Raw genomic sequence first — 26,014 nt, forward strand, 5'->3', positions numbered from 1 at the left:
GTCTTTACAAATCAATTTTATCCAAATTATAAATTAATTTCTATAATTTTCCAGCTTTTCTTCACTCAGAAAAGCGGAGGCCATCGCAAAAAGGTAATGTTTTCAGTATTGAGAAGAAATCAAAACAGGCTGCTCAGAGGTCAGCTGGTAAAGAAGCCGCTGCCTTGGCGGCCCATGCAAGGAAGTTTGGAATAGCGGTTTTGCAACTGGACCTCATGCCTCTTCTAGCAGGTATTCTCCCCAGAGACAGGTAACAGGGAAAATGGGAATGTGATGAAGGAATATCAGGGAGGGAGATAAATACTTCCAAGATGGCGGGCATAGCATCGTGATCCAAGCCCTACTCACCTGTACCTGTCAACAACAATAAAAGTTCCATCGCTGTGTCTTATCACCTGGGCAGATTTGGAACCCTGACCCCTGAGGATGAGGATAAAGATCAAGCAGCTTTTCTGAGAGAGGAATGATTGTGTGATTCCTTTTCATGATAAGATGCAAGATTTGAGTTGTGGGGCTGCCAAGACACTTTTTTTTACATGAAATGGGCAAAACTAGACAGTGTGAAACAGTTTCAACAAGGCTAATGTCAAGCAGGATTTCCTTGTGGTTGTTGTGAATTAAAGTGCAAACAGCCTTGCTGGTAAATCTCATGAAATTGCTAGTCTTAAAAAAAATGTCCAGCCTTTGTGTTCATTTACATAAATTAGTAAAAGGGACGCGGTGGCTCAGTGGGTTAGGACGCTGAGCTTGTCGATCAGAAGGTCGGCAGTTTGGCAGGTCGAATCCCGAGTGCCGCGTAACAGAGTGAGCGCCTGTTACTCGTCCCAGCTTCTGCCAACCTAGCAGTTCGAAAGCACGTAAAAAGGCAAGTAGAAAAATAGGGACCACTCCGGTGGGAAGGTAACAGCGTTCCGTGCGCCTTTGGCATCTAGTCATGCTGGCCACATGACCACGGAGACGTCCTCGGACAAGCGCTGGCTCTTCGGCTTTGAAACAGAGATGAGCACCGGCCCCTAGAGTCGGAAACGACTAGCACGCATGTGCGGGAGAACCTTTACATTTACCTTTACATAAGTTAGTGTTCAACTTACATAATATTCTGGGCGGGGGGGGGGAGAGAAGAAGGGACTGATTCATATCATTTTATAAAACGTCCTGGTTTGTTTGGGCTTTTTTTTTTTACGGCCAAGTCTTCCTCAGGAAGGGCTATCCTCAGGACTGAAAAAGAGGCCAAGTCAGACCTCCTTTTCTTATTGCAAATAAGTTTGCAAATTATATAGGCTGGAGTCCAGTGACAAGTACCTGCTTGATTTTCTGCCTCAGGTGTTGCCCAGTAAACAGTTTATTGCATCTTGAGGAAATCAAGTTTCCTGAATGAAATTCACTGATGAAGTTTGTAAAAGTCTGCCTGTATTTTATGTCTCTCTTCCAAGTTGCTTCAAGGCTCATTGAATTATAGTGCTGATTTGCAGACTCCCACTGCTGACGCCCCTTATTGTATCCAAGTGAGAAGCTTGGACAAATTAAAATAAAATGCCTTTTGGAACCTGGGCTGGTGCCTGCCCATCCCTGTACCTGAATCTGGGTGTTCTGATCTCTGACTGTGTAGTGATTTGGAGTCAGTCTAAATTGGAAACGTGGACACTTTATGGTAGTACTTTGCAGCGCTCTCTCTTTTTTAGAATTCCTTAGTACCAAAATATTATTAGACTGGTCATTACCATTTAATTTTTAGACAATCAGTAAAACCTAGATGATATGGAAACATGTTGTCTAAGCTTATCTCTTGGTTGATCCAAAACGATTTTAGTGGTTTTAGTTTTTTGCAGCCTTCCAAGCAAACAGAATAATTTTTTGCAAGAGTCCACACACTGTGTATCCAAGGCTCTTTCAACATGAACAGTTCTATACTGTATAGAATGTAATTCAACAACACATTTATTTGCTTGAACCTTTAGTTTCTTGCAAATGTTCACCATAGTAATAGCTAATCAATAAGGAGCTGCTTGTGGACTTGACCCAAACATATATGAAACACTGCTTTCAAAATGCACCTCAGTACGGAAGCCATATTTAGTTTTTACTGCATTTATTCTAAGAGTTTAAGAGTATTTCATTCATCTTTCAATATCTCCCTTCATCTGGGCAATATTGTTTTCTTTTAAACAAAATATTTTCATAGAAATAATTATCTCCAGGTATTTTATTTAATCACCATAAAATACAAATATATCTTTTACATATACACAGCTGTTTGTTACCAATTGGCATGATATTACATGAATTCCAATTGTATTCTTGGACTACCTGCCATATTGTTGTACATTTCTTACCAAATATGTTTTAGTATTCATCTTTAATAAGAAGATTGCTAAGAATTATTCTTAGTAGGTCCCATCTATGGTGTATGTATTACTTGACTGGTTCCAAGGAAAGTTTTTGACTGAAAACATTTGACTTCAATTAATCTATTGCTTCATATGCTTTCCCGCCTCCTCTCTTATTATTTCCTAGATATTGGTGCTTTCTTAGTAACTTGGACTAGCTGCATCTAACCTTTTAGAGACCGAGTGCCCAAACTGCAACCCAAAACTCACTTATTTATTTATTTATTTATTTATTTATTTATTTATTTATTTATTTATTTCAATTTATGTACCGCCCTTTTCCCGAAGGACTCAGGGCGGTTTACAGGGCAAAATTAATACAATATAAAAATAAAAATAAAATTAAATCAATAGCCCCAAAATTTAAAATTAGAATTTAAAAACCTTAAAACCCCTCAGTCCAGGCCAGCTAACTCAAAAAGCCAGGTTTTAGGTCCCGGCGAAACGAACGAAGGTCGGGGGCGATCCGGAGTTCCACCGGCAATTGATTCCATAGGGCAGGCGCACCCACAGAGAACGCCCTCCCCCTGGGGATCGCCCGCCGGCATTCCCTGACCAGCAGGACCCTGAGGCCCTCCCTGTGGGAGCGCACAGGACGATGGGAAGTTGATGCTGGCAGCAGGTGCTCCCTGAGATAATCCGGACCCATGCCATTTAGGGCTTTATAGGTCATCACCAGCACCTTGAATCTTATGTATCATCAGGTGCTGGATGGGCATGGCCCATTGGGTGGGTGTGGCTGCGGTGGTCATGGCAGACTGCGTGGGACTAAAAAGTTCAACCCATCAATTCCAACTCTGCGAGATCTTTTTTTCCCCGCGAGAAGCTGAAATGGATTGATTGATTGAACCTTTTTTTCCCCGCACACGGCGGCGGAGGCCTAAAGCAAAAGGCTTTATAAAACCCAGCTGAAGGCCTAGGACTGGGGCGATGGCGCACGTGCCCACAGAAAGGGCTCTGCGTACCGCTTGTGGCACGCGTGCCATAGGCTCGCCACTACAGACCTAAGTAATAAAAGTGAGAGCTACTGCAGTCCACTTATATTTTCAGCAGCAACAGGAATGTCTTGCTGCATTAGCATCAGCCTTTCCGTCAATCCTAGCAGGTGGCTGTATTTGTGGCTAAGCAGGGTTGGCTCTAGTTAGTAATCAGTTGGGGGAACACTTGGGAATGACAAGGTAGAGGAAGTCTGATGGGAAAAACATCTTAGAGGCAGACAGAGACAACCCATTTTAGTGTTTTTGCAAAAAAAAATTGTATATGGTCTTGTCCATAAGGACAGCAAGGATCAGGCTCAACCTAACAGACTGCGTTTTTTTATCTGAACACTTATAAATAATTCAGATCCTTCTCTCCATCTGCAGGTGAATACTATATAGCCAGTCGATGGGAAGAGAATTCCCCCAAACTTAATGAAGCATACTTAGGTTTTGCTATAGACAAACCTATTATGAGTGAGAAACACAAACATGACTTAAATCCACTGATTATTAAGATTAAGTCTGCAAAATGTCTACCAAATACTCCTGTTCCAATTGCGGAGTTGCAGGTAATTCTTTTTGGTTCTATATCGTGATAATAGAGGGTATTTTGGGGCAAAAAAATAACTTTTAAAGTGACTTTTGTTTCTGGATTTGCAGAGTATTTATAAATAAATTTATATATAAATGTCCTGGAATGAAATGTAGGAAGCTTTAATTTTTCTAATGCACAGGGACTCACTGGGCTTCCTTACAGTAATTCTCTTGTAGGGGAAACCTTGACTATAGCTTTTGTAACACAAGGATCACTGTTGAAGGTTATTTTTCATTTGATTGTTTTTCAGTCTGATTCAAAAGAGCTTTGAATGAAGCATCCTTATCTTTTTTTTAATCACCCAGCAAAGGATTCCCCCATTCTCCTTTCCTCTCTGTTCTGCGGCTCTGTCTCCAGATAAATTTATTTAGAAGGCTTTTATCTTTCATAAACATTCAATTCCTCTTTCTATATTTTTTCACTAAAAGCCACTTCAATCCTTTGTAATGCTGCTATTATTATTGTTGTTTTGTTTCCACTTTATATCCTACTTGACCTAGGGTGGGGGAGGACTTCTCATTCTCCAATCCTCTCATATCCTATTTGTATAATTACTACTGCAGTATGAAGGGTTCTTTCTAAGCTTGGTGGTGTTCTTGCAGGTGCTTCATTACCCAAATTACATAACATCAACACGGCTAGTGATGTTTTTTTTACAAACTAAAAAACAGGACTAGCACTGATGGAAGTTACCTAATTTGGGTAATGAAACATCATCAAGAAAACAACCAAACTCAGGGAATGCCGAGAACCCCTCATTTCAACTCTGAGCTACAAATATTCTCCTTTATTGGTACCTCTCTGGTGTGTCCACAGTAACTGCTAAGTTATGGATCTACTATATATCTCACTCATCAAATTAGCATAGACATGATGGCTCTTGCAACTGGCTGATGTTAGACATCAACCATTATCCATTATAGTGGGATGTCCTGAATTTTAAGTGCTGTAGAATTTCCTCTTGTTTGCCCTTCACAATTTAGATCTACAATGAGCAGAAATCTATTTTCACATTGTAATTCTGTTATTTTGCAGTCTTTTGATCCGATTGTGTTTTCAAGGTCCTTGTTGCTGATGAGGATAACAATTTTTCTACCATCTACTTGCTTAACTGTCTGCTGCTTGTTCTGTCTTCCAAAGTATTTATATCATTCATCCCTAATCATTCTCTCCACTAAAACAGATAAATCCCTGAAGATAAGAACAAAATATTCTCTTAAATCATTATTCCTTTAATTCATCATGAATTTACTTTTCTATTTGATTAATGTAAAGATTCTTTTGTTCCATATAAGAATAGCTAGCATCACACCTGAATCAGATGAAAAAGAAAACAAAAATGTATTGTTAACATACCAGTGACATCCCATTTCGGTTCCCAGTCTGACCTGGATTTAATAAATAGATACTATTAGTGTGTTAGATAAGACAGAAATGTGTGACTTAAGTGCTTAGCTTAATATTCTATCACCATGTGTGTCATGGCCTGGGACTCAGATAGAATCCAGAGAAGCTACTGTAGTTGAACCAATTGAATGCCAGAATCAGGGCACATTGAGCCAGGAATCATTTGAGGCACAATCAGAATAACCAGATGTTGATATACAGCTTCTAAGCACTTGTACTTGGAGAGTAGAGGAGCTCATAGCAAAGATGCTCAGTAAGGCTTCTTGCCAATCAAGGATATATGTGCTTTAGACACAGCTGGCTTCAGCCTTATTTGAGAGGCAGCTTTGACTTAGTTTCCTTGTTGGAAACAATGGTCTGATTTCCTGTATCTGACCATGTTGTTGCCATCTGCTTTGTAAGCAATCTAAAACTCCCATCCTTGGAAAGGATGAGACATCTTGCTTGGCTCTCTCAATTTTGGATTGTTGATTATTCTACTATTTCTGTGGAAAGTGAAACTACCTTATCTTCAGAGATTGATTTATGTTCCTTTGATTGTTCATACTGAAGCAACTCAAGTTCCTAGCAACCCTGTGTGTATGTTTGAAACCTGAAACAGGACATTATCTTCAGAAGTTGATATATCAAGTATCTTGCCATGTGAGATGTGAACGAACACAAGCTTTTTTCAGTTGTTAGATTAGAGAACACCTTGTTTAGGTATGTGTGCTTGGAGTATTCTGCATGCAGCCATCCCTCTTGGACCATCATTGTTTTTCCCCCTACTTTAATTTATTTGATATTTTCTTTTTGATTGTCTTTTGACAATCAGTTATTTTGAAGTTGTTTTATTAGATGTCTGGAATATATTTGTATAGTAAATCAACTTAGAATCAACAAGTCATATTTATGCTAAACATTTATACTGTTACTTTGTCTTTTGTAGAGAACTTGCACTCCTGTTTACTGCAAATACACTTTCTACAATATGTGTCCCCATTATACAAAAGGTCGAGATCATGGAACTGATGTCTTCTTTAAAGATATCAATGTGATTCTTGTAGGAACAATAGACCCTGCAAAATTCAGTGAATACCTAAGAGGACCAGCCTTAGAAATTGAAGTTCATGACCGAGACAAGAAAATGGAAGATCCCAAGATGAAGCCATCTTTGTTTGGAGAGGAACCAGGAGACAGCAAGCTAAGTGACATAAGCACTGTCACTTCGAGATATATGGTCCAGAATTCCATTACAGCCAAAGGAAATATTTGTAGCCCATATGGAGTAGCTAAAATCAACTTGAACAATTTACTGCTAGGTGAAAGGACCTTGAATTTCTGTGCACCAATTCACAACAGCTCAATTCAAGATACATCCCTATACCATGGACAAAACACCAGCCCAGGGGCTAAGAAAACAGATGACTGTCAGGTTGTTCAATTTCCAACTGTGAATTATGTAAATGCTGAGTCATATCTTAAAGTGAGAGTTGAAATAAGTGTACCATTAGGTCCTGCAGAGGAAGAGGATACTGCTGCTGCTGCTGCTGCTGCACATTGTCCATATGGCTGCATCATTTATCTTTTTGATTATAATAATACCTCATTCTTACACTATTTGATGCAGGAGATCACAAAAATTAATGCAGAGGCTTTCCTACTTGATTCCTATCCCATAGATACAACTCAAAAATCTCTTAATACTTTGAAACTGAATCACAAACTTTCCTTAGAAGAGATTTCTCGGCTAGATATTATTACTGGGTTTCACATAATTGACGGGTCCATTCACCTTCTTATCCTGGAAGGTTTCAGAAATAAAGCACTTAAGAGGATGTGGAATAAAAAAATTGATAGGTAATCAACACCATTTTACTGTTAAAATTATTTTTTCCTGCAGTTATCTACTTCTGAAGGTAGTTTACAAGATGTTACATCCTAACATAGTAATGGTGATAAAATTCAGAAGTGATGTCAAGAGTACCTGGTGCTCCAAATGCTCAGCCTGTGAACATTTCATAGGTGACCCATTGCATAGATTTGTAAACAGAAGTATTAGATTTTTCCCTCTTAAACTGTGGCTCAAGTGGGCCCTGATGTTTTTTAAAAATATTTGTGCATACTGAAACAGTATTTTGTTGTTGTTAGCTGCGAAGTTGTGTCCGATCCATTGCAACCCTATGAACAACGTTCCTCCAGGCCTTCCTGTCCTCTACCATCTTCTGGAGTCCATTTAAGCTCACGCCTACTGCTTCAGTGACTCCATCCAGCCACCTCATTCTCTGTCGTCCCCTTCTTCTATTGCCCTCAATCTTTCCCAGCATTAGGCTCTTCTCCAGTGAGTCCTTCCTTCTCATTAAGTGGCCAAAGTATTTGAGTTTTAGCTTCAGGATTTGGCCTTAAAGAGCAGTCAGGGTTGATCTCTAGGAGTGACCGGTTTGATCGCCTGGCAGTCCAAGGGACTCGCAGGAGTCTTCTCCAGCACCATAGTTCAAAGGCTTCAATTCTTTGGCGTTCAGCCTTTTTTATGGTCCAACTTTCACTGCCATACATTGCAACTGGGAAGACCATAGCCTTGACTATACGCACTTTTGTTGACAGGGTGATGTCTCTGCTTTTTAGTGTGCTGTCTAGATTTGCCATGGCTTTCCTCCCGAGGAGCAAACATCTTTAAATTTCTTGGCTACAGTCCCCATCTGCAGTGATCTTGGAGCCCAGGAAAATAAAATCTGTCACTACCTCCATTTCTTCCCCATCTATATGCCAGGAAATGAGAGGGCCGGATGTCATGATCTTGGTTTTCTTAATGTTTAGTTTCAACCCAACTTTTGCACTCTCCTTCTTCACCCGCAACAAGAGGCTCTTTAGTTCTTCTTCACTTTCTGCCATTAGAGTGGTATCATCTGCATATCTTAGGTTGTTGATATTTCATCTGGCAATCTTAATTCCAACTTTTGATTCATCTAGCCCTGCCTTTCTCATGATGTGTTCTGCATATAAGTTAAATAGGCAGGGCAACAGTATACAGCCTTGCCGGACTCCTTTCCCAATTTTGAACCAATCAGTGGTTCCGTGTCCAGTTCTCACTGTTGCTTCTTGGCCCACATATAGGTTTCTCAAGAGACAAGATGGTCTGGTACGCCCATCACTTTAAGAACTTGCCACAGTTTGTTATGATCCACACAATCAAAGGCTTTAGCATAGTCAATGAAGCAGAAGTAGATGTTTTTCTGGAACTCTCTAGCTTTCTCCATGATCTAGCGTATGTTGGCAATTTGATCTCTAGTTCCTCTGCCTCTTCGAAATCCTGCCTGTACTTCTGGTAGTTCTCGATCCACGTACTGCTGGAGTCTAGCTTGTAGGATTTTAAGCATAACTTTACTAGCATGAGAAATGAGTGCAATGGTGCGATAGTTTGAACATTCTTTGGCACTGCCTTTCTTTGGAATTGGAATGTAAACTGATCTTTTCCAATCCTGTGGCCACTGTTGAGTTTTCCAAATTTGCTGGCAAATTGAGTGTAGCACTTTTACTGCATCATCTTTTAAGATTTTGAATAGCTCATCTGGAATACTGTCACCTCCACTAGCTTTGTTGTTGCTCAGCTTTCCTAAGGCCCACTTCACTTCACATTCTAGGATGTCTGGCTCGAGGTCAGTGACCACCTCATTGTGATTATCAGGGATGTTAAGCTCATACCTGTATAGTTCGTCTGTGTAATTTTGCCACCTCTTCTTAATTTCTTCTGCCTTTGTTAGGTCCCTGCCATTTTGGTCCTTTATCATGCCCATTTTTGCATTAAACGTACTCTTCATCTCTCCAATTTTCTTAAAAAGATCTCTGGTCCTCCCTATTCTATTGTTTTCTTCTATTTCTTTGCACTGTTCATTTAAGAAGGCATTCTGATCTCTTCTAGCTATTCTCTGGAATTCTGCATTCAGTTGGGCGTATCTTTCTTTTTCTCCCTTGCCTTTCACTTCCCTCCTTTCCTCAGCTATTTGCAAAGCTTCCTCAGACAGCCATTTTGCTTTCTTGCATTTCTTTTTCTTTGGGATGGTTTTGGTTGCTACCTGTTGTACAATGTTGCGAACCTCTGTCCATAGTTCTTCAGGCACTCTGTCTATCAGATCTAATTCCTTAAATCTATTTGTCCCCTCTACTGTGTATTCAACAGGGATATGATTTAATTCATACCTGAGTGGCCTAGTGCTTTTCCCTACTTTCTTTAGTTTAAGCCTAAACTTTGCAATGAGAAGCTCATGGTCTGAGCCACAGTCAGCTCCTGGTCTTGTTTTTACTGACTGTATAGAGCTTCTCCATCTTTGGCTGCAGAGCATATAGTCAATCTGATTTCTGTGTTGACCATCTGGTGATGTCCATGTGTAGAGCCATCTCTTGGGTTGTTGGAAAAGAGTGCTATGACCATCGTATTCTCTTGACAAAATTCTATCAGCCTGTGCCCTGCTTCATTTTGTACTCCAAGGCCAAACCTGCCTGTTATTCTGGTTATCTTTTGGCTTCCTACTTTAGCATTCCAATCCCCCATGATGATAAGGACATCATTTTTTGGTGTTAGTTCTATAAGGTGCTGTAGGGCTTCATAGAACTGGTCAATTTCATCCTCTTCAGCACTGGTGGTTGGGGCATAGACTTGGACTACTGTGATATTGAATGTTTTGTCTTGGATTCGAACCGAGATCATTCTGTCATTTTGAGGATTGTATCCCAGTATTGCTTTTCCTATTCTTTTATTATGAAGGCTACTCCATTTCTTCTGAGGGATTCTTGCCCGCAGTAGTATACCTGATGGTCATCTGAATTAAATTCACCCATTCCTGTCCATTTTAGTTCGCTGATACCTAAGATGTCGATGTTCAGTCTTGTCATCTCTTGTTTGACCACATCCAGCTTTCCTTGATTCATGGATCTTACACTCCAGGTTCCTATGGAGAAAAAATCTTTACAGCATCGAACTTTCCTTTCACCACCAGACACATCCACAGCTGAGCGTCCTTTCGGCTTTGGCCCAGTCGCTTCATTCTTTCTGGCGCTACTAGTACTAGCCCTCTGCTCTTCCCCAGTAGCATATTGGACACCTTCTGACCTGAGGGGCTCATCTTCCAGCGTCATATCATTTTGCCTTTTGGTACTGTCCATAGGGTTTTCATGGCAAAGATACTGGAGTGGGTTGCCATTTCCTTCTCCAGTGGATCATGTTTTGTCAGAACTCTCTGCTATGACCTTTCCGTCTTGTGTGGCCCTGCACGGTATAGCTCATAGCTTCATTGAATTACGCAAGCCCCTTCGCCACGACAATGCAGTAATCCATGAAGGGGACTGAAACAGTATATTAGAATGAAATCTATGCCTGAGCATTTAAAAAAAATGAATAGTGCTGTAGAAATTGGTAGCTTTCTATATTTGTTATATTTAGACTTTCTCTGATATTTGAAATATCTATATCATGTGTCTGTCTGTCTAATCTATATCATCTGTCTATCATCTATCATTTATATCTATATATCTATCTTTCCTAATCTATCATCTCTATATCATCTGTCTTATCTATCATATTTATGTCTATCTTTATCTATCTATCTATCTATCTATCTATCTATCTATCTATCTATCTATCATCTATCTATCTATCTATCTATCTATCTATCTATCTATCTATCTATCTATCTATCTATCTATCATCTATCTAATCTTTGAGTTATTTGGATATTTTGAACATCTCTATTTTGTATGTTAGGAATCCACTGTAACCAAATCATTTTTCCTAGGAATGGTGGAATTCATAAAGCTGAATGACTTTTAGGTACAAACGATTCTATTTTACACAGCTCACATTTTATATCCATTGTTTTTTGAAAGGAGATGCTAGGCATCAAGGGACCTGATGTAGTTCAGGATTTACATGTTGGGTTGGAGTGTGGGTGGATAGGGAATCCAGAGTTCTTTCCCTCCCTCCCCATAGCTTCAGTCTAAATTTATTTATTTATTTATTTATTTATTTCGATTTATATACCGCCCTTTTCCTGAAGGACTCAGGGCGGTTTACAGGGCAAATTAAAACAGTACAATATATACAGGTTAAAATTACATTAAATTAAATAGCCCCCAAATAATTAAAAATTAAAACCTTAACCCAAAAACCCTCAGTCCAGGCCGGCAAGCTCGAATAGCCAAGTTTTTAGGTCCCGGCGAAACTAGCGAAGGCCGGGGGCCATCCGGAGCTCCATAGGCAGCTGATTCCATAGGGCAGGCGTGCCCACCGAGAATGCCCTCCCCTTCGGGGCTGCCAGCCGGCACTCCCTGACCGGCGGCACCCTGAAGAGGCCCTCCCTGTGGGAGCGCACAGGACGATGGGAAGTTGATGCTGGCAGCAGGTGCTCCCGAAGATAGTCCGGACCCATGCCATTTAGGGCTCTATAGGTCATCACCAGCACCTTGAATCTCACCTGGAGGGCAACTGGAAGCCAATGCAGCTCGCGGAGAAGAGGCGTTACATGGGAGTATCGGGAAACCCCCCATCACAACTCGCGCAGCCGCATTCTGCACCAGCTGAAGCCTCTGAGTGGTCCTCAAGGGCAGCCCCATGTAGAGAGCATTGCAGTAGTCTATCCAGGAGGTCACAAGCGCATGAGTGACTGTACGTAGGGCGTCTCGGTCCAGATAAGGCCGCAACTGGCGCACCAGGCAAACCTGGGCAAAAGCCCCCCTGGCCACGGCTCCTATATGATCTTCCAAACTGAGCCGTTGATACCTTTCAGGGAGTTAGGGATTGTCTGCTAGAATACCCAGCCATTTGGGAGGAATAAGAGTTCTATAAAGCTGTACTATATCTATTATACCTTGGATGAAAACTTTTGTGTTGCAGTTAATACTTTTATTAATTAGGGAAATGGTTTTATTTCAGCATTAGTCATCTTCTACCTAAGAAGAATATAACATATTTAGACTATTCTTTTGACACTGAGTTTGTACATTTACAGGACACATTTCTTTGCTAATTCTCAAAAACCACCCAAAACCAGAGTTATGTGAATGTGAATTTAAACTTAGTTACTTCTACCTGGGGTAACAATGGCTCAGTGGTTAAAGAAACTGAGATTGTCAGCTGGAGAGCTGATAGCTCAGGTTTGAGACCTGAATGCTGCAGAACAGGGTGAGCTACCATTACGTGCCTCAGCTCCTGTTAACCTAGCAATTCAATAGCATGCAAATGTGTCCTTGGGCATCTAGTCATGCTGACCATATAACCATGGAAGTGTCTTCGGGCAATGTTGGCTCCTTTGGCTAAGAAGTGGAGTTGAGCATCACCCCTTAGAGCCAGACATGATTGGACTGGGGAAACCTTTTTCTTTACCTTGTAACTTATTCTGTCATTTTCAGTCTTTAGAGATGACTACAGTGTTTGTAAAAAAAGCTTTAAAAATATTTTAAGTGTAGGATATTGACATTCAGTTCTACCCCCCTTTTGTTTGCAAGGATTAATCATGATAGTTCAGTTGCATAGTCCAGAGAAAGATAAATGTTTCTTTAATATCCATCACCCTCAAAGACCAAGCCAAGCAGTTAGATCAGCTTTTGCTACACTGTTAGATTAGAATTTTACAGTACAAGACTGACTTAAGACACAATGGAAAAAGCTAGCTTTCTTCTACTTGTATGATGTTATTATTGTGCAGGACCAGGAAATATTTTGATGATCCTTGGTGGAGCAGTGGGCTAATGCCTCCTTAAGTAACACCAGCTGCCTGCAATTAGTGCAGGTTCGCATCCCACCAGGCTCAAGGTTGACTCAGCCTTCCATCCTTCCGAGGTAGGTAAAATGAGGACCCAGATTGTTGGGGGCAATTAAGCTGACTTTGTAATAATGCCGCTGGTGTGTGTGTGAAAGCCCTAATAAGCAGGCATATACATAGAATGAAGGCTACTGCTAAGCTTGTAAGCCGCCCTGAGTCTTCGGAGAAGGGCGGGATATAAATGGAATAAAAAAATAAAAAAATAAAAAATCCTTGGAGCTGAAATAGTCAACTCTTCCAGGGAGCCCAACGTAGGAAACTACAGTCGTGCATGCTACTATGATACTACTTTTTATTACAAGGTTACAGTAAAAGAACCTTGCAAGTCTGAATGTATCTCCCCACTCCCTCTTTATCTTCACGAGAACTAGGGAAGATCAAGTCTAAGAGGCTTTTTCAAATTACATTTATGCACAAGGCTCACATTTCTTTTGTCTGACTCTTGCCTTTGGCTGCAGCTCTTCCTCCTGTTCCCCAAGGCTATTCCTATGGCTGTTACGCATATCTATTTAAAAAACAACCTATGGTGTGTAGTTTAACAGGACACAATATTTAGACCAAACTATACTTGAATGTATTAAAGTGACCTCCTGTTCTCATTCACACCAAAGGGATGCCTTTTGAGCCAAAGCTTCATATTATACTTGCTTTTCGATGCATACCTTTTGTTTTATATGCAAATTTCTATATCAGCGTTATAGGAAGTGCATAGATAGGAGTAACATATTTGCTATATTTGTAGAGTTAAAATGCAGTTTGTTCCAACATAGCATTAGTACAGCTACAAGGAAGAAGGCTGATCTGAGTACTTCATTTATAGTCTTGCCTTTATTTCTGCAGAATGTTAAAATATGCTGAGTTTGGCAGTAGCTAGATGTTAATTATTGCAGCAATCCTTCGCAAGTAGAGATCTAGGCATGTGAATGGCCTAAAGCAGCTGGAAAAGTTCATAATACGAATTGGCTTCAGTTTCCCCAACTCGGCATGATCTCAAATGACAAGAAGTGCATGTTTCAGACCAGTAAGCCATTGTTGGTGCAGGTTTTCCTTAGTTATGCCCTTTAAAAATATTGCAATTTATTTTGCTGGGATTTGCTTTTTCAGGAATGCCATTTGTGTCTTTATGTTGCTTTTACAAAAGAGTAGGGTTTTTTTTGGAAAAATTGTAGAAAATTGATATGCAGTACAGAGATTTATTTGTATCTGTGTTTTAAAAGTCAAATTCAACAGAAGAAATTAGGGCTTTATTAGTTAATGTAGTCCAATTTTCTATCTTACAGGGTGCAGGAAACGGAACATGGGAGATTACAGATATTCTATAATTCACACCTGTCTTTTCACAAGCGGCTATATATAGATCTTGAAGCTATCCTGCTTCACATCCGTCTCTGCAAGCCACTGTCAAGCATCATGAAACAACCTTTGCTATATATCAGGGATATGGTTCCTCAGCCGTGTTTTGAAGCTCTTTCCAGGTTACAGCTTTGTTAAATTGTGGCATATAAGTTATGTGTCATGGTTCCGACAGATGAAACGCTTCAAAAGAACTTAGAGGCATTGTTTATCTAAAAGGATCTTTTATTCGAGTAGCATAATATCGCCACTTACATAATCGAAGCCAAAAACTGAATTCCTCTCCCCTGGGCACATAGTATCAAAGCACAATTCCCTCTTCCAATTAACAGTCATAAATCACATTCCCCAATTAATTTGAAGCACGGGCTTCCTCTCCAGCTCTCCAGCCCGCCAATTCTTTATCAGCTCTGGCTCAATAACCTTGATTCTCATGCTACGTTTAGTGTTGTTATGTCTAGCTGGACTCTCATTTACATTCCCCCTCCCAGCATCATCTAACTCTAAAAGCGAAAAGGAAAAAATGGCTACATTTCTACCTGTTGTCAATTGAAAAACATCTACGTTAGCGTTGACATCATGTAGATTTAGAATTTGAATATGGTAAGGATTTATCTTGGGTTGGGGTGAGGGTCTGGCCGAACTCAGATTTTATGGCCTCCATGATAGCTGTAGGTCTGTCCCAAGTAGCCTCAGTCTGACTCAGGTGAATGTACAGTGGGTTTTGTTTTGTCTCTGAATGATCATTCTGTGGCTCTGAATGCATAATCTGATCACTTCCTGGTCCAGATGAGATTTGTTGCTACCTAGAACCTCTGCAGAACTGATTAGGACACAAGTACTCAGTGCTACACCTGAAAAGAGTGGAGCAAGAATTCTGCAGATGATTTGGCATATTGAAAAATAAACAGTACACAATATTTATATTTAATAAATACTTAATATAAGCTTTCCATACTCAACTGGACAACTTCTAAGTTTACCTGCAAACAGATCAGATTGGACAGTTAATAGACATTATATTATATAATACACACACGCACACACACTTATACACATATACATACATATATACATACGCACATACATATATACATATATATATTTGAAGTCAGTAAAAATAAAAATGATGGAACTTCGGGATATAAGAGAAAATTCTTCATTGCTGAGCTTTTTTCAACAAGCTGTTGACATCAGAGCAAGGGCTGAATGATAAGGAAGTCAGTACATACACTTGTATGGCAGTTATAACGTTCAAATTGTGGAATGTGGGTGTGGCCTGTTTGTGACAAGCTCGCTCGTTTATAATTACAGTGGTTCCGGCTTTGCTGGAAAAGGCCAGTCTCTAGTTGATTTTTAAAAGTCGCGCCTGATACGCACCAAGCAGCTGCTAGGCACAACTTTTAAAAATCAACCAGAGACCGGCCTTTTCCAGCAAAGCCGGAACCACTGTAATTATAAATGAGCGAGCTTGTCACGAACAGGCCACACCCACATTACACAATTTGAACGTTATAACTGCAATACAAGTGTATGTAGTGACTCCCTTATCATTCAGCCCTTGCTCTGATGATGTCAATAGCTTGTTGACAAAAGCTCAGCAATAAAGAAGAATTTTCTCTTATGTCCCGAAGTTCCATCATTTTTATTTTTACTGACTTCAAATGTCTACACCTGGGATTCCAGTTTTTAAATTTATTATACACACACACACACACACACACACACATATCCCCATTATATTAGTTTTATATTCATTGTCAGTTTGATTGGTTTCACTGTTTTGATTCTTGGTCCAAAGTAAAATGTTGCTATGTGATTTTTTTTTATTAAAAAGAGATGCAATTTGCTTTTCAACAGCACAGTTAAGGTGAAAAATTTAAAACAAACAGTTGTCAAATTAAAAACAAATTTAATAATTCCCTTATTTAAATTACAGCACTGATCTTCAGTTGTTCATTCTTTCTTTCCACCCTGCAGACTTGATTACATCTGCCACAATAAGAAATTAAGGGAAGTGGTCCATTACGGTCTCTTGCCTTCAGCAGAAATGATCACAGTGTTGAGTCAGGAGTTTGGGGTTCCCTTGACTAAAGCTGACATGTATGCAAAGGAGCCCCCAGAGATCTTGGAATCATTCGGTAAAATGCAAAAGGATTCAAGCATGAGGCAGTATGGGTGTTCTCATTTGGATAACTACAACAAGGAGTATGTACTGAGAAAAAAGGAACAAGAGAATCAGGCACCACGTAATTATATCCAGGTGGGTGAAATGCAGTAGTGAAAATAGCCTCGCAGAAAGAATTGGCAACCTGTACAGATTTTATTAAGGTGATTTTTTAGCTGTGCTGGGTGGGGCTCATCACCAGATGCCACCTTCTGTTATGCAGATTCCCCCCCTTTTTTAAATCCCATACAGCTGCACATACAGTTAATCCTCAACTTAACAGCCATCTGTTTAACGACCTTTTGAAGTTACAGTGATGCTGAAAAAAAGTGATTTGTAATTGGTCTTTGTGCAACCGTTGCAGTGTGCCCGTGATTAAAATTTGAATGCTTGGCTACCGGCATGTATTTATGATGATTATAGCATTCTGGTGAACCCCATTTTTGACCTTACCATGGAACATCTGACAAGTTACATCAGTGGGGAAGCCAGATTCCCTTAACATTCTCAGGGGAAAAAGGTCGTAAAATTGACTATTGCTCACTTAGGAACTGCATCTCTTCTTAATGATAGAAGTCCCAGTCTCAATTGGGACTGTAAGTTGACTGGTTCCTTAGCATGCAGATTGGAGCCCATGTGAAAGTAATGTATCCATTCCAGGGAAATTTGATCAAGTACAATCTCTATATAAATCTTAATGGATTCTGGAATAAGTTCGTGAATGATTTCTGCATTCAGTGAATCTATTCTTGTGAGCTAAAACTAATGCAGCCTTCAACCACATCATCCTATCTGGAAAGACACTTATTCAGAGGGTTATTTTTCTAGTACAGGTAGTCCTTGACTTATAACCGTTCATTTAGTGACCGTTCAAAGTTACAGTGGCACTGAAAAACTGAGTTATAGCTGTTTTTCACACTGCTTCACACTTTTCACAAGGCCGCTGCAACATCCCCATGGTGACGGGATCAAAATTCGAATGCTTGGCAACTGACTCATATTTATGACCGTTGCAGGGCCCCAGGGTCATGTGATCACCTTTTTTGATCTGACATACAAAGTCAATGGGGAAGCCAGGATTCACTTAACCGTGTTACTAACTTAAAAACTGCAGTGATTCATTTAACAACTATGGCAAGAAAGGTCGCAAAATTGGGGAAAATTCACTTAACAAATGTTTCTCTCGGCAACAGAAATTTTGGGCTGAATTGTGGTTGTAAGTCAAGGAGTACCTGTAATTGAAGGGTAAGCTATTGGTATTTTTGTTTGTATGGAAGCAATTGTGTCCTGAAAATAGTATTTTCTCAGAAAACAAACCTGAGGATTTGTGTTCAGCATAATTATGCTTGGCCTGACCATTCATAAGATGCCAGCTTAAAGGGAGAAGTACTTTCATCCCTTAAGACACATAGTTTGTCTTATAAAGCAGCGATCCCCAACTTTCCCACCTTGGTGGCCTGGCCTGGCGCGAGGAGGGGAGGACGTGTGAACTGTAGGCACATGTGCATGCACACAGCTCCATTGGTGAGCGGAGAGTACTTGAGTGGGAAGCTCCATTCATGTTAATGGAGCTTTGCATGCAAGTACAAGCTTTCTCCACTCAAGCATCCTCTGCTTACGGGAGTGGAGCTTTGCGCACATGCGCCTGCTGGCCCATCACTCGTGCAGCCCAGTTTCAAACAGGCTGCTGCCCAGTATTGGGCTGCAGCCCAGGGGTTGGGGACCCCTGTTATAAAGTACTATCCAATTATTGCGAATGTTTCAAGAATTGCTTTTAGGACTGTTTGTGATTTTTTTTTACTTAACCATTTACTTCTAACATGATATCATCACTAATTTTGTATGAGAGATGCAATTGAATTGTTATCTTAACTAAAAGTGATTGGCTGCTAGCAGTCAACAACACAATGTTAATTCACAAATAGAATTGGGCTTCTACATTTCTGTTACCTGCAGAATATTGCCTTTAAAGTAGCATCTTAGGAAATCCTTTTTCAGAAAATTGGCAGAGAGGACAGGTTTAATTTTAATTTACTGTTCTAATGCTTAATGGAAATATGTGTTCTGTATTTGCCAGTCTAATTACTGATGTTTTCCAGAGTAGTTAATATATTTGGGGGGGGGGGAAAGGAATGCATTCAAAGCTAGTATAATTTTACATGTTTATATGTCTTTCAGTCCAATATTGATTATGTGAACTTCCTCAATGAGATATTGGAAAGAGAGATCCCGAGAACTATCAGAGCTTTCCCTTTTGGTGAAAATGCTATCTTTAACTATAGTTGTCAGACGTTAAATTCAGCAGAAATTGCAAAGAAGCTACTTCGACAAGAAATGGCAAAGGCAAGGAAACAAGATTTGTCTTTAAATATTTTTCATGTTTTTTCCTAGAAATCTATATGGAAATGTCTAATAGTCTAGGCACGTTGTTCCAGGACTGCTGAAATTCCAAATGAGAGAGCAGAGAGCTGGAGACTGATGTGCCTCTAGTGGTCCTCAAAATGTGCCTCAGTGAGGGGAAAGAGGAGAAAAGTGACTTGAGAAAAGGTGTAAAGAATAGTAGTTTTCTGGGTATGAGATAAAATTAAATAAGACTACCGATGGTCATCCATTACATGCCTAATGTTTGAAAATGAAAGTATTAAACTTTGTTAACATTTTGCAGGAGTGGCGAATATCTGTAGCTCGGATGTAGGGTGAGGGTAAAGGTTCGTACTCCGAGCTTTTGGGTTGGTTTCCAAACATTTCGTTGTCAGGCTAGGTGACATCTTCAGCAGAGTTTAGGGGATGTCAGTGTCAGTGTTCTTCTGTTTAAGAACACCGACATCGACATCCCCTAAACTCCACTGAATATGTTACCTAGCCTGGTAATGAAATGTTCGGAAATGGAAACCAACCCACAAGCTCGGAGAACGAACCTTCACCCTCATTTGTTAACAGTTTTTGAATTTACTTCAGACAAAGGGACCCAAATGTGATATTCTCCAGATATGTTGGGATCAGTACAACTGCATATTCTAGACGTTTGGACCTTGTTAATTGAGATACGAGTAGTTGCAGTATTGTAGTATGAATGACAGCAAGTTGGAGAAGGCTGTTCTCTGCATTGGTCTATGATGAATTCCACTAGAGTTCAGGGTATGTATATGTACAATGTGTGCATATATAATTTTATATATTTCCTTTTTTTAGATGCCAGGAAAAAGATATGCCTATAATGAATATCTGTCAGGTATGTTTGACCCAGTGGATGAGGAGAGTATATTAAAAGAACGTATTCAACTATCAAAGAAATTGTGGTTGTATCCTGGAGGGTTTGCAAATCCTGGATTTAAGAGCAGCGCAGACTCCAACAAACATCCCCGTAGGCCTGATGAGGCACGAGTGATAGAATTAAGAGAGGTAACTATAAGTTTTAGATTTCTAGCAACTTGCCATATTTATCATCTACTAGGAACAGCATGCTTCATCGCTACACTGTGAGGAAAATTCAAGAATTGATATTTGTTTCAGGCCAGATTGAGACTAAATTCAGACTTGAAACTCTCACTCTACTGTTACTGGTAGATATTTTATTGTTGTGAGGATATGAAGCAAATTTCTGCAGAGAAGTTGATCAGTAGTATATGCTTATCAGGTTATGCTTGATTTGTACTAATATTGCTAAATTTAGTGAAACATTTTAACATATAGAGTCCAATGCACATTTTTAATAAGTCTCTTTATTTCCCTTAACTCTTGTGAACAGGATACACTTCACAGTGGATCTGAATTTTTTTTTACTTCACTTTCACTTCACTTATTTAAGTGCAGGGATAAAGAAAAGGGAGTGATGTGCTTCTTCAATAAGCAAATTGATAGCTGTTTTTATATTATTTAATTTCAGATTCTTCTGCAGATAGTAAGCAATATCTACAGAGATATTAAGATTTAGACTTTGTTGTTTTTCCTAGGAAAAAGACTCAGTGAACTCAGTATTTATTTCTGGGTAAACACAACGTGTGGGTAAACATACCTAGGTTTATTCTGTTAATTATGTGAGAACAGTAATGAGACATCTCCACATCTAATTGGTATTTTAGTGCATGCATGATTATAACTGATCAGGACCAAAGGCTGGTCTCTGGATCTCTCCATGAAGCATATGAGGAGAGTTATATTATGGGCAGCTACATACATTTGCCAAATACTACATAAATATATTTTTTTCTTTTTTTCTAACATTGTTTTTGTTTCTCTTGTAAAGTCCTGCCTCAGCTAAATACTCCCAAGAAAACAGAACACTTGAAACTGCCATTGTTTCAACAGGAACCTTTATTGAGAGATAGTGAAAGCAGAAAGGCTAGGCAAGATCTGAATAATTCCCGTGCGAAATGTTACATTAAACCCCTCTCTTCAAAACCTCTCCCAGGTACCCAACTGCCCAGTCTAAATCCAGCCAATCCACAGGTGTGAAGTTGTTATGAGGGCTGGCAATTGAAGGCATTGCATCCTCTTCTCAGTGGAGCAGAGATAAGGCAGATAGCCCTAGGCACATTCCTCCCCCTTTCACACCCAAAGAGATACATCAAAGCTTGAAAGAACAAAGCAGAAGAAACACATCCCAGAGCCCACGACCTTCCCCCTCCCAACAGAGGAAAAGCCCTCCCAACAGAATGGCAGCGCCCCGAAAATGATTTGAGGGGCCTGACACATGCAATTTTACAGTGGCCATGGCATCTACAATGGCAATTGCTGTTGCATTTTCTTTCCCATCCCTTATCACAGATAAAAGCCATTCACTTTGTTCAAAACTTTATTTTCTATAGAACAAGCAGGTTCACTACTCCCCACAGATTTTTCTAAAACTTCCTGAAAATAAACATTTTGATTTGCATCAGGGTCACGGTCATTTCAAGGTTCTTCACTAATACTGTACAGAAATCAGTTGTTCTAATCAGTTATTTCTGTTGTCCAAAGCATATTTTGACATACAAATTTGATAAGGTACATGTATATTAAAATGGTGGACAAACAGGGATAAAAAGGAACCAATGATAATTGAGTGGGCCCAAAAGGCTTTGAATAGTACAATTCAAAGAGATGTCAATAGTTTTGTTTTTTAAAAGCTTTTTGAAAATCATTATTTGAGATTAAATTTTCCCTTGTTTCTGCTTCAAATCAACCTGTGGCAAAGATATCACCAAAAACTAAAAGAAAGATGATTTTTAATTTAAGATTACTGTCTCTCTCCCCCAGGAGTAGACAGAATATTTATATCTATGTGTGTGTTTGTATGCGTGTGTGTATGCACACACACACACACACACACACACACACACACATTTGCACACACACACACACACACAAAATACTATACACACAAACACAAATACATACATAAAATATAATACAAAACAAATTAGAACATGGTTAAGGCATTAGGCTAAATACTAAGAGATTGGGAGTTGTAGTCCCACCTTGGTACAAAGCCAGCTGGGTGACTTTGGGGCAGTCACTCACTTTCAGCCCTAGGGAGGAAGCAAGGAAAAACAACTTCTGAAAACACACACACACACACACACACACACACACACACACCGGCCCAGGGGAAAAATAGTGAATTAATAATTTTAAGCTGCTTCAAATCACTAATCAGCCTATTCTGAATGTGAAAGAAATTCAAGATGCTTGCCATCATTGGCACATTTTGCAGTTAGGAGTTTTTAGGACTTTTAATTTAATAAAAGCCAGCTGGGCAACTGTGGAGCTCTCTCTCAACCAAACTATCTCACAGGGTGCTTCTTCTGGAGAAGCCTCCCAACAGGAGAGGGAAGGAGTATTAGGTATGTTCACCCCCCTTGAGTTATTTGCAGAAATACCGTAATAAAAGATGGGATATAAATAAAATAAATTGATAAATTTATTATGTTTCCTTCCTTCATTTAGAAATGGCAGGAGAATTTCTTCAATGCTAGTTTTATGAAGCCAGTTCTGGATCGGGATAGATGGAGATGGGACAAACGGAGGGCTGATTTTGAGCTTTACCAAAAGCCTGTAGTCCAAAACCCGGCTCCTGACCCTTGTAGAGAAGGTAGGCACTAGATTCCATGCCAGGGCAGTTCTAGCTACTTACAATAGTTAAACTTTCCTACAAATCCAAATCAGGTGTACAGTTACAGAGAATATTTACTGGTCAGTTTTGACTGAAGTTAATAATATTAACCTGAGTTCAGTGAATAACCAACATTGAGCATCACCAGAGAAACTTTTCTAGGCATGCTTTTTGAGAAGGGCAGCTTTTTCTCACCTCAAAGCATCGAGATGTGCTCTTTTCTGGACTCCTCCTGTAACATTGCTATAGCATTTAAAGGCAATGTGGTAATTTGTGTAGTTGGATCTAATTCTCCTTCCAGACCTGTAAGTGTCCTTAGCAGTGATGTCTGGGAGATTGGCTCAAAGGCAGAAATTCTTATGACCTTCCAAATATCACTGAATTGCAGTCCCGCATAGTTGTAGCGTAGCATGCAGGCCATATGTGCCATTCAGCCTATAATACTGAGCAAAAGCTACCCTTCTGAAAAAGGGTATGCCTAGATAAGTTTCCTTGGTGATGCTCAATGTTGGTTATTCACTGAACTCAGATTAATATGATAGATAGATAGATAGATAGATGATAGATAGATAGATAGATAGATAGATAGATAGATAGATAGATAGATAGATAGATAGATAGATGATATCGGTAGATATGTAGATAAGAGGCAAAGATCAGAATAATGTCTTATGTTGGTGTAAAAAGGTTTACAGTGGTTTGTATAGTTTCTTATATTAGGGTTTTTAAAATTTCTTACCTAATTTGAGCTTATGGTTTGTTCACTAAAATATGAGCAGCATATGGGGCTAAATGTGAGTACGCTTACATTTAATGTATTATGTAGCCTTGCTGCTACTAATTTTTAGTGTCTCACATTTATTCTAGATCTAATTCCGGAATTAAGCCAGAAATTCTATTAAAAGTTAATTGGAATTGAATGATTTAACAGGATTATTTAGATGTAAGGATCTGACTGATACTCTTCTTACAATGTCTTTTCTGTGCCATTGTTCAACTGGTGCATCTGAACAAAAGAGTCCAAGATACAGGCGTCTTTTAATACTGCGCTGAAAGTTCATCGGTGCTGCCCAGCAACAGAGCTTATTTCTAGTGGACCCAAAGCCAGCTGCCAAGTCGCTCGTCTTCAGGGTCTCCTGAAGGATAAACCAGTCAAGTTATCTCTAAAGATGCAGGTAAATCTTAGTCCTGGCTTCTTGCGTAGTTTTAAAATTTTAAATCTGTATAGTTTTAATATTTTAATTACTTTTCAATTTAACTTTTTATAATCTGTAAGCTGCCCAGAGTTGTCTTATAGCAGAGATGGGTGGCATAAAAAATTAGTAAAATTGATTACTGAAAAATTGCAAATATTTTGTAAGCAACTGTTGCTCAAAATTCTGGTTCAAACACCATGCTGTTAAATCAGGCACCAACAGTTTCATCATCATTGCCTGCTGAAATAGTCCAAAGACGTTGCAGATATATCGTGTGGCTATAATCTTCTAACATATTTAAATTTATGCTGAAGCTCTTGAGGAAAAAGAAAATCAAACCGCATTCTTGTAAATCTCAATCTTTCTCATTTTAGTCTATTCCAGTTCTGGGAGTTTTAGGTAACATGGAAGAATGCAGTCCCTGTAAAGGATTTGTTCCTGGTGCTGAAATTCACCACAGCTTGATGTCAAACCACAATATTCCGTGCTATGACAGGGCACACAATGTATTTAAAAATCTGAAAGGAGCAGATTTCAGGTGTGTCACCTGACAGATAAGTAAATGGCAAAAAACGTTTAAGAGTGTTTACTGAAGGTGTGTGATATTGAACAGAGTTACAAATTCAAAGGGTTTAGTCAAGGGATCACTATAAACAGAAGAGAAAATATTTAAACCTGGCTCCTCTGCAACCAATTTAGCATCTAGGCGGGGGTAGGCAACCGTGGCTCTTTTAGCCAGCTCAGAAATTCTGCGAGTTGAAGTCCACGAGTCATAAAAGAGCCAAGGTTGCCTAGGCAAGATGTGCTGGTCTAATGAAATCCATGTATGTAGTCAATTCAGTTCAGGCTCCCAAGGCCACACTTCTCTAGTGACCACGAATCTTGGATAATCCAGGTCCTGCAAGGATGAAGCAGGCTTTCCTTTATTCCTTTTCTTTCGAGACACACACGCACACCCTATACCCCACTTTTATTCTAAATTACTGTATTTGTGATTGGAAAAAGTAAGTTTCCTTTATGGACTTTTCACTGAAAATGAAGAAGAAAGCTCGTGATTTATGGGTTTGATGAATAGAAAGGGAAGAATATGAAACAGGAAACCATTATGTAATCATAAATGCATTTATGACTGTTGTAAAGAAGGCTGGAAGCCACACTTTATATGTTCTTTGTTCTTTTCTCTCTCTCTCTCTCTATTTACTTATCACTTTTCTTCTTTACTTTTATTTTTTTTTAAAATGTATTAGTCTATAAAAAAATCTTTAATAAAATTAATTTAAAAAATGAGAAAACTTTGACTGATGTAAAGATCTCTTCTTTGGGAGAGAATTTACACCATCACTTCTCAAGCCAACGCTTTGTTTTAATTTTACTAAGTCGACACTTGAATTAAGTTTTAAAATTTAGCATTTTAATCTCTTTTAAACATGAGTTTATTCTAGTCTAACTGTTGATGCTTTTTTCCAGACTAATTTGTCAGAATCATTCGTATCTTTACAAGAGGTACCCCCCACAGGATTCATTTTTGAAGAAACATGTCTCAGCAATGGATAAAACAGAGAATGACAGTAATGTGGCAAATGGTAATTGTAGGTAGTGTACATGTAAAACAGTTGGTAAAAGGTCCTGTACCCTGGAAACGTACTGGCAATATTTTATTTTATAGGTAATGCCTGAGTTATGATGGTAATTGGGAGAGGAATTTCTGTCAGTAAGTGATGCACTCATAAAGTGCACTATCATGTGACTATACCACATAGTGAAAGCAATCCCACCAGTCCTTATTACCGTTGTTGTGTGGACTGTGTCTTATTAAATGTTAAACCTCATTTGACAGTAACTTGTGAGTTCCTGTTGGTTTCCAACAAGCAAAGTCAATATGGAACCCAGCAGAAAGTCATAAGTCTCAGAAGACTTGCAAGCAGGCTGGTGGACAGATAAGTGGCTGCTGTAGTGCTGTGTGAATATGGCTGGGTTGGATTTTGCTGCTGCTGTTTCCAGGTGGGAGACTACCACCTGCGCATCACACACACACACAATGC

The 26,014-nt window shown here is 39.4% G+C and overlaps 1 protein-coding gene across 1 annotated transcript in view; it reads left to right on the plus strand.

Moving 5' to 3' along the window:
- CFAP92 (cilia and flagella associated protein 92 (putative)) overlaps positions 1-26,014 on the plus strand; it is a 33,585-nt gene that overhangs the window by 1,849 nt on the left and 5,722 nt on the right. Inside the window, exons 2-11 of the mRNA XM_081319560.1 lie at positions 55-231; positions 6,416-6,783; positions 14,443-14,637; positions 16,496-16,778; positions 18,861-19,025; positions 19,875-20,084; positions 22,611-22,755; positions 23,794-23,951; positions 24,347-24,510; positions 25,440-25,561. Coding sequence (XP_081175686.1) covers positions 6,737-6,783; positions 14,443-14,637; positions 16,496-16,778; positions 18,861-19,025; positions 19,875-20,084; positions 22,611-22,755; positions 23,794-23,951; positions 24,347-24,510; positions 25,440-25,561 — 1,489 coding nt within the window. The 5' untranslated portion in view covers positions 55-231; positions 6,416-6,736. The remainder of the gene's footprint in view (positions 1-54; positions 232-6,415; positions 6,784-14,442; positions 14,638-16,495; positions 16,779-18,860; positions 19,026-19,874; positions 20,085-22,610; positions 22,756-23,793; positions 23,952-24,346; positions 24,511-25,439; positions 25,562-26,014) is intronic.

This window comes from Vipera berus, assembly GCF_964194415.1.
Source record: "Vipera berus genome assembly, chromosome: 2".
Lineage (NCBI taxonomy): Eukaryota > Metazoa > Chordata > Lepidosauria > Squamata > Viperidae > Vipera > Vipera berus.